We start from the raw sequence: 9,315 nt of genomic DNA, 5'->3' as shown, positions 1-9,315 counted from the left end.
TCTGCCAATAGTGGAACTGGAAGCCAACCCCATCTATAAACAAGCCACCCCACCACAGGTGTTTCCCCCTCCATCCCCGGGGAGCATTCTCCCCTGGCAGGCCTTTCACCTGCTTTACACCCCCAGAATTTAGCAAGCAAGAAGAGAAACCTATTTCACAAGCATTACTGGCTCCCCACCCCCATTTCTCCTTCTGCTGAGTCCCAGATGGTCCTGCTCCCTGATCCCTCCACCTACTGCCATCAGCACTTCAAGACAGAGGCTCTGGATACCCTCTAAGGTCTTTGGTTCCCCCTCTCGCTGCACAGTGAACCCAGACCTGTGCCCAGACCCCACGCCTCCCCTCCAAGTTTCCACCTCCGCTCTAGCGGTTTCCTCTCAGTGGAAAGTCCCTCTCCTGGTCTAACTTTAATCCCTCCTGCTGCAAGCCTAGATCCCCTTTCTTTCTTTTCTCCATGAGGCGACCCCTTTAAGATCAGAAAGGAAATCTTCCTCTAGCGTTTGCAGTCTCCTCTCTGGCAGCGCCCTTCCACATTCCCAACTCCTCAATTCTGCCCCAGCCTGGAGAAGTTCTTCGTGGCCGCTCCCCACCTCCACTCCCCGCCCAGAACTCTGAGGATCCCCGGATACCCATCCGGGTTGTGTCCACTGCGACCGGGACCCAGGTTCGCCCGCCAGCGGGGCGGTGACCCCCGCCAGCCGGCGGCGCAGCCACCACGGGGTTAAGGCTCCGGGCGTGGGGAAGGGGAGGGGGCCGGGAGGGGCGGGTGCCGAGCCAATCGGCGGCCGCGGAGTCCCCGGGGCCGCGAGCCGGGAGCGCTGAGCCGGGAGCCTAGAGCCAAGCGCGCCGGGCTGGGGCCGGGCCGGAGCGGAGCGAAGAGGGAGCGCTCCCGCCCCAGCCCCGAGTCCGCCGCCAGCCCGCCCGCCGCCGCCGCCGCCGCCGCCGCCGCCGGCCCAGCGGCCGCCGCCCCAGCCATGGAGCAAGACCACAGCCCCCGGAAGATCCAGTTCACCGTCCCGCTGCTAGAGCCGCACCTTGACCCTGAGGCGGCGGAGCAGGTGCGGAGCGGGGCGGGGCGGCAGGGAACTCGCCCCACAGAGGACGAGGGACCCCCGGCCTGTGCGATCCGAGACCCCCGCTCAGTCCTCCCTTAGCGGTGCGCCCCTGCGAGCGCCGGCGCGCTGTTTGGGGGGGGTCTTCTCTCCCCTCCCCCACCGTGGAAGCCCCGTCTCCCCGTCTGTGCTTCTTCGAGACGGACTGAAGGACGAGCGCCTGCCCTCGAAGCCGGTCCCCGCGAGAGTCGCTCCCTGCCTCCCCAGCCCTGGGGGAGGGGGCTTGCCTGAGGACACGACCCCTCCCCCCTTCGCCAGTCTTTCATCCCCTACCCAGTCAACCCCCCCCCCCAAGAGTTTCTGAGCTCGGTAGGGGCGCCCAAAGGTGTCGGAGGGCCTAAGGGAGAGGGCAGGTAATGGAGGGAGTTGAAAGAGGAGAAAGAGCCCCCCCAGCCCTCTCCTAATTGGGGGCGACCCTGCCGGACCCCAGAGGGTGAGAACAAGAAGGGGCTGAGGAAAACTGCGAGGGCCGGGCTTGGGGGAGAGGAGTGGTCGTGTCTAAAGGCTGACTCCGCCGCGCTCTGCAGGTCTGGACACTGGGTCCTTATTCCCATCTCCTGCCCTTTGGATCGGTAATGGGAGGGGGGGGGGCGGGAAGGGGAGGGCATGGAGAGAATGGCCCTGGGGAGCGCGAAACGAGGGCTTTCTCGGGGCTGGGGTCCTAGCTGGGCGTGGGCAAGGGAGAAGCACTGTGCTGGCCTGGGCTCAAGGGGTGGGAGTCCAGGGCCCTGGCCCAGCCTCCCGGCCTGGCCTATTTTTAGCTCCGAGCAGCCTGGCAGAGGCGGCAGTGTATGAGACTGTGTGAGCAAGTGTGTGTATCAGGGAGAGTGAGCATGTGCGTGGAGACGGTGACCACCCGTGGTCGCTACTACCGCCCATTTGCCAAAGATTTGCTCATTTGCTCATTGCTCCATCTCTTTTCGCGTTCTCTATCCATTTGCCTAGACATCCCTGTTCCTAAAGACTATCCATTTCCCGCAAGGTCACTTCTCTGTTTCCCCCAACCGGCTGCCAAGTCTCTGGCTGGGCCTCCCCACCTGAGAAAACTCTGACCTCTTGGGATGGGCTGGAGAGAGTGTTCTTTCTGCTGTTCCAGCTGTTTGGTGGAATAAGGTCTGACGTGAAGGGAAAGGTTGGGTACACACGCTCTCCTTATAACGTTAGCTTCCCAAAGTGTGGGGAGTGGTTAGGGACCTGTGTCTCCATCCTCTCCCTGGCCTGCGGGGGGGAGCCGGATCTCCAGACCTCTAAGGTGTGACAGTAGGAGGGAGGGTGGTGAGACTGCAAACCTCCTGAGGATGAGGAGGGTGGAGAGCCAGGAGCATGGGGAGTGTCCCCTTGGGGTCAGGAAAAAGGCTCTTATGCCTAGAGGCAGTGGGCTGGCTAAGATAACCTCAGACCCAGGGAAAAGGGCCCAGGAGTGTGAGCTACGGGCTCAGGGGTGAGGTTCCAAGCAGAAATGCCTTCCACTGGCACAGCCAGTGCTCACTGCCTGACGCCTGCCTCTGTTTGGTGTTAGATGTGGCAGGTGTAGGTGTGTGTTGGGGGAGGGCAGTCCAGCTGGCCCAGGGCTCTGGGGAGCAGGGGAGGAGGATGAGGCAGTGCTATAGAGCCAGAGGGAAAAAGAGCTGGGACTTCAGCCTGCTTTTCTCTCATCTTCAGAAATCTGTGACTGCTCAGCCTGAAATTCTACCTGCAGTCTAACTTCAGCCCCCCCTTGCTGTGTTACCCAAGTGTGTAGGCAAAAAGCTCCAGGCTTGGCAGGAACACCTAACCCAGACTGACATGAGAGGGCGGCAGGGGTTGGAAACTCTGAGTTATGGAGCACAGAGTGGCAGGCGATGGAGGGGTGCCCACAACTACCAGGTCCTTGGCATAACTGGTTTGGAAAGAAATCAAAGGCAAAGGCACCAAATGTCCTTGAGAACTAGGATTTGCGATCGGGGCAAGGAAAATAAGAGACCGCCTACTCATTTGCTAGTAGTTCAGGTGCCTGGGAGGTACTTCAGGAAGTCTAACTTTACTGCCTCCTGCTGTAGGACATCAAAATTCTCAAGGACTCTGAGTGCTTAGAAATCTTGTCCAAGGCAAGGAAATTGGTTAAGGGACCTGTCCAAGATCACAGAGCCCAGCTGCCCTCTCAGAGGCCCTTTCTGTCAAACTTGCAGACTCCTTCTCAGGCTCCCAACCCCCATTAATCCCCACCCCCACCGCACCCTCTCCCTGTCTCAGCTCCCCTCCCCCAGGGCAGGAAAGAAATAGAGAGGAGTTCTCTCTTAGGAGAAGGATGGCCTCACCCCACATGCACGAAGCACACTTGCCCACCTGCTGGCCCCCAGCACGTTTGCACCAGGAATAGCCAGAGACGGACTCACAAATAATGTCTGTGCAGTGCATGTTTGTATGCACACACAGACACACACACTGAACTGGCATTGCCAGGGACCTTGAAATGCCACCAAAACCAGATACTGCTGGATTCTCCTAAGAACACAGTGCCTACCCCAACCTACCCCCATTCTATGTACCCATTTCTTCTCTGAGGAGTCCTTCTCTCAGATTAACCCTGCCCCCAGCTAGGGCTGATACCCACTTTCTGCCCTGGAGGGAGCTGCAGGGACTCCAACCCCACGGTACCCTTCACTTTCAAGCCTCCAGAGTAACGGAAAAAACTACGTGTCCCAAGAGTACTTGGACTGACTTCAACAACAGTCAACTTTATTGGCAGCAAGACAAAAGAACAGAGGCGGGGAAAGGGGGCTCAGAGGCCCAGCAGTCAATCCGCTCTTATCTGTTACTTCCTTAGAATGGGACCCCAGAGCCCAGGATAAGATTTTTCAGCTTAGCTTTAGTCCCTGACCAGGGTCCTGCCTCACGCTTCTCCTCATGTTATATACCATGACAAGGATTTCTCCAGACCGTATTTCCTGACAAATCAGAAAGGCAGTGTGTACAAGGATAGGGAGGAGATGAGGGAGGGAGGGGCATGGGCCAGGTGAAGGCACGTTCAGACCTACCTTCTCTGTGCTGTCCTCCCAGGCTGGGTGGGGATCGAGGGGCGCTCTCCGCAGGTGCTGGCCCATGACAGGTTCATGTGCGTTTGGGGAGTGGGCTGGGAGACTAAGGGGAAAGCTTTGTGCCCTCTCGGGTTATTTCTGACCATTGATCCAGGATGGACGGAAGGACAGCAGGCCAGAGATTGATGCATTAGCACAGATATAGCTGCTGAGATGGAGAGCTGGGGCCAGGACCCAGGGAGATGTGGAGACAGAAAGGGGGTTGGGGGAAGCAGGGAGTGGAGGTGGTCTTCTGGGTCCCCAGGGCAGAGGGACGGGCCCAAGAACATCCACCTGGAGACCGTGGGTTCAGTGTAACGTGGCACTTTTTGAGGGTGCTAAGTGGGCGGCCTGGATTATGTTGCTGAGTGTGCGCGGGGCTGTGATGCTTCCACGTGTACTTGACCTCTTCCCTCAGATCCGGAGGCGCCGCCCCACCCCTGCCACACTCGTGCTGACCAGTGACCAGTCATCCCCAGGTAACCCCAGGATGGGTCGCTGAAGGGAGTGGGGGCTGCTGAAGACAGCTGGGTCCCAGTGAGAGAAGGTGGGTGCTAGACAGGAGGGCACATCTGAGGAGCCCGCGGTCTCCTCAGTCCTGGAGGCAGGGAAGTGGTGGCTGGGTTAGCAGGAGGATTTCCTCTGCTTTGGAAAGACAGAGCAGTGCTAGGAAGGAGACAACCTGGTTCCTAAGCCCCCCAGGAGTTGGGGTGGTCAACGGAGTGTTGGTTGCTGTGGCAACAGCCTTCCAGGTTTCTCCAGCAACTGAGAGGCTGCTGCCCCTACCGCCAGAGGCGGTGACAGCTGTGAGGGGGAGGGACCGTCGCCATCAGCTATTCTCATGGCCCCCAGAGGGGAAGGGGAAGGTTAGAAACAGCTCAGGGAGCAGCTGGCATTCTGGTCACCAGTGTCTCCATCAAGGTCTGGGGAGAGAACAAGGTCTCAGAGAATGTCAGGGGCGCTGGCGAGAGAGTGGAAGAGAGGTAGTGATGGTAATGAGCCGGACTGGAATTCAGGATACCTGAGTCTCCAACTTTCCTCCAACTACTAAAAAGGACTGTCCTGGGCCCTGCACAGGATAAGTTTGCTGTTCTCTATCCGGTGTTCCCTCCTAGGCATGTTTCAGTTCTGGATCGGGGGTGGGGGACTGATTGGAAGGAGACAGGGAGGAAAAGAACAAAAGGACCACAAATCCTGCCTTTGAGAACCTCCAGGTCTGAGGCAAGGATGTAGATGCAGACTGACCACAGAGGCAAGGACACGACTAGAAGCAGGAGGTAAAGCCAGCCAGCAGAGCAGGAAGGAGCTGGAGGGAAGAGGCTGGGGACAGCCACCATCAGGGCCAGCTTCCTAGGGGCAGATGTGAGGGACGGATCAGGAAGGAGGTGATTGCAGAGACTCCTCCCCTTGGGAAGTCAGCCTGCGGGACCCCCTGGATTTCCCATCCTCAACACTTTCTCCTTTCCCTCCTTCCCTCAGAGGTGGATGAAGACCGGGTCCCCAACCCGCATCTCAAGGTGAGCTGGCCCCTCCCGCTCAGCCCAGCACAGAGAACCCCCAGACTCATTAGAAAATTATTACTCAACGCCCCCATCTGTAGGACCTTTTGTCTCCCTCTTTCTTGTACCCCCCCCCCCACATGTTCTTGAGTGGATGTACACACATGGTCCTCTACGTTCTCCCACACACCGTCTCCTTGCTCACCATCATGGGGGTGGGGGCCGAGGAAGCAGGGGTTTTCTTCCCCCACTTGCTGAAGCCCACACCTACCCCCAGTCTCCAGTCCCAAAGCATGGCACGGCAGGGAGGAGGGCGAGAAGGGCGGACGCCCACCTGTGCTCTGTGCCCTTCACAGTCCACTTTGTCCATGTCTCCACGGCAACAGAAGAAGGTGACGAGGACCACACCCACAATGAAAGGTTCGGAAGACCCTTCCCCGCTATGCCTGATGCTGAGCAGTGGCCGGGATGACCCCTTTGGAAGGAGTCCTTGGGAAGTCATTAAATCTGCCTTTATTAAAGGAGAGTTGTTGCTGGACCACGCGGGGCTGCATTCCAGCTCTGCCACCCACTAGCTGGGTGGCCTTGGAGAACCTGCTTAACCTACAGGGGCCCTGAATACTACCTCACTTTGGCAGTTAAATAAAGTATGTGAACTCACCCGGTATAGTGCACAGCACAGAGGAGGTACTCAAATATTTCTTGAATCTAAATTGAGTCTTTTCTCCTGCCCCCAAAGGAGACCAGGTATCCCAGCAAGTCAGGAGGATCTTTTGATCTTAAAGGCTCTTCCTTTCCCCTCCCTTACCTTTGAAAAAAGTACATTTTATTGTCTAGCTTTAGTCCCTCCTTATTGCCCAGCAGATGTCCCTCCTTGTTCAATCTCAGACAGGAAAGTCAAACCACACGGGCAGTGTGTGCTGGCCCTCTGGGGGGGGCTGTCAAATCTGAGGGTCCATGGGGGAGACTGGGCAGTCACATCCATTGCTCCCTCCCTTTCTCTTCACCCTCAGAGCTCCAGATGATGGTTGAACATCACCTGGGGCAACAGCAGCAGGGAGAGGAGCCTGAAGGAGCCGCTGAGAGCACAGGGACACAGGAGTCCTGCCCACCTGGGATCAGAGACACAGCAGCGGAGTCGCGGCTGGGCACCTCTGGGAAAGCACACAGTACGTTCAGGCTGGGGAGGGACCAACCCCAGGGGAGGCCAGCCTTACCCGTTGTAGGGAGGGGCCTAGCAGTAGCCAGAAACTGTCTTGAGAGTATGGATTTTTTGCATGAACGGTGTGTGTTTGCATCTCTTCATCTTTCTTTACTGAATGACACCATCCCCTCCCAACTTGGACTGCAGAGCTCCCTATTGTATCGGGGGAGCCCGCCGGAATGGGAGGAGCCTTCACGGGCTGGGATCCTGGCTCTGCCACTTTATCAGCCCAGAGGTCTTGAGCAACTTAACCTCAATCCGTAAAGTGACAATGATGGCGCCTACTGCATTGGGCTGTTTGTGAAAATTCAATGAGACTGGTCCTTAGCCCAGCAGCGAACACAAAGTATGCAAGAAATGGAACCTGCATGTCCATGAGTCCTTATCCCAGATGTGGGCCAGAAGTCAGAATTTTTCCAGTTTTATGAAGGTGACACGGTGTATATACCATATGTTCCATAATACCCCCAGCAGAGCCCCCTGTAATCAGACACATGACTATTTCTGCAGGGACATGAATGGTCACGCTAAGTGGGATAAATAGCCTCTCAAAAGCTCATCTCTGTTCAGGTCAGGTTTAGCCACACTTTGAGATCATACCCAAAATTTTAAGCTTTTTTTTAGAGGGTTTTTTTTTTTCGATTTCCGATTGCAGATTTTTAAAAAATAGTGAACCTAAGTACTCATTGTGACCAGAGAAAACCCTGTTGGTCTTGCCCCGTTGCCCTCCGCTTGGTCTTGGGCTCCTCTCAGGGGTCGTTGAAGTATGGGCTACGGTGAGCAGAAACAGCTCCCTCTCTCCAAGCCCTCCTGAGTACTACCTGTCCCTCCCACCACCTGTTCTCCCCCCTCAGAGCCTGCAGAATCCATCCCTAACACTCAGGAGAGGGGCAGTGAGAAACCCAGCACAGAGGAACCCTCAACCCGTAGACCACCACTGGATTCCCAGGGAGCCAGTTCGGTAAGACCCCAGGGCTGCCCGGTCTGCAGGAGAGCAGGCTGTGTGGAGAGGGTGAGGGCTAAGATCTGGAGTCAAGGAAAAGGGGGACAAAGGACCAGCTTCAGTCACTGAAAAGCTGTCCTCTGTGGCCAGAGGATTTGCATCTCCCCGGAAGGACAAACAAAGAGAAATGGGATAAAAGTGCAGCAGGAGGGATTGAGGTTAGACTCTGTCTGAGGATTTCTGGCTCCTGGAATGGGTGATGGAAGTAGACCATGGATTTTCTGATAAAGGGCATTTGGAACCCAAAGGAAGATCCTCACCTGTCCAGGCTGGTGAGCAGTGGTCCTGCCTGGAGTGGAGACACTGATGAAATAACCCCGTGAGCTCTGATTTTACAGTCTCCCCTCCCCTGTGTAGACTGGACACGGGGCCAGGGACTGGTGTCAGACATTAGAAGTTAGATGCCTAACGGGATGGTTGGGCACACCAGCAGGGGAGGGGACAATAGGACCTCAGGCCTCTCACTCACCTTCTCTTTCTACCTGCTTCCCTCGCAACAGGTCTGAGAGTGAAGGAGGTATCTTGGAATCAAGACTGCAGTTGGGAATGCACGGACACTGGATTTATTTCTTATTTCTTCACTTTTGGGGAAAATCTCTTGTTTTTAAAAGTGATAAATTTAGTGTTAAGTCCTTGGTATTTTCCTTCTTTCCCAACTTGGAGAATCTGTTCTCCCTCCCGTCTTGTCCTGCCCTCTCTATAGCCCCCCTGCCTCTTGCCCAGCTGCCTCCAGGAAGGAGGAAATACGGAAGCTGGGCAGGAGCCTTGAGAAGGGAGGATTTTTTTCCCCAGCCTTGCCCTGACTTGCTAGGGGAAGAGAGCTGAGGGTCAGATAGGTAGGAGGACTGACTTCCGGGGTACCAAGAAAGAAGGATGGCCCCAGGCTCTCTTCATATTGAGGAAAAGATACAACCACCTGGCAGGGCTGCCCTGAAGCCTTGGAGCCCTAAGGCCCGGCTGGCTGCGACGCTGCTGTGGGCGCCATCTGCTGAACAAAGCCGGGAACTGCACCCCGGCACTTGGCCCATGGGAAAGAGGCGGGGCGTTGCGTGGATGCCTCCCTGCCTGCCCTCCAAGCCTCAGTGAGTCCCAAGCTGCAGGATGTGTTCCCTCTCCAGCTGTGCGGAGACCACCACCCAGATTCCAACCTGTTAGCCAAGCTAGATTGAGGACACAGTGGCTATTCACGAAGAGGCCCTTGCTGGGAACTGGAAAGGTCACCTCTCCCCCTCGTCCAAGACACCGAGGGGCCCGGGTAAACGGCAAAAGCTGAGCAGAAGTAAAGAACCTTCCTCAGACCCCACAGCCAGGCCTCTCCTGTCTACTGCTTTTGATTTTTCCAGGCAGTGGAGGGGAGAGGGGAGGAGGGAAGGCAAGATTCACCCCTCTTTACTGAAGAAGTAGTGTGATGGAGAGAAAAAAGAACTTCAGAAGTGTAAG

General features: G+C 56.7%; 1 protein-coding gene across 2 annotated transcripts; it reads left to right on the top strand.

Annotated features, from left to right (window-relative positions):
- The first annotated feature begins 811 nt into the window (after window positions 1–811).
- Window positions 812–8,507, top strand: PPP1R1A (protein phosphatase 1 regulatory inhibitor subunit 1A). 2 transcript variants are annotated; one of them, XM_082351154.1, is made up of 7 exons: window positions 812–1,059; window positions 4,588–4,648; window positions 5,649–5,686; window positions 6,055–6,088; window positions 6,682–6,837; window positions 7,727–7,833; window positions 8,376–8,507. In XM_082351154.1, the coding sequence occupies exons 1-7, from the start codon at window positions 976–978 to the stop codon at window positions 8,379–8,381; spliced, it is 486 nt and encodes a 161-aa protein (XP_082207280.1). In that variant the 5' UTR covers window positions 812–975; the 3' UTR covers window positions 8,382–8,507. The 2 variants fall into 2 exon arrangements, with proteins under 2 accessions (XP_082207280.1, XP_082207279.1); XM_082351153.1 differs by having other exon boundaries at window positions 815–1,059; window positions 6,025–6,088.
- The last annotated feature ends 808 nt before the right edge of the window (window positions 8,508–9,315 follow it).

The sequence above is a fragment of the Balaenoptera borealis genome (assembly GCF_965194805.1).
Source record: "Balaenoptera borealis genome assembly, chromosome: 13".
Lineage (NCBI taxonomy): Eukaryota > Metazoa > Chordata > Mammalia > Artiodactyla > Balaenopteridae > Balaenoptera > Balaenoptera borealis.
This window is presented reverse-complemented; position numbering and strand designations above follow the sequence as displayed.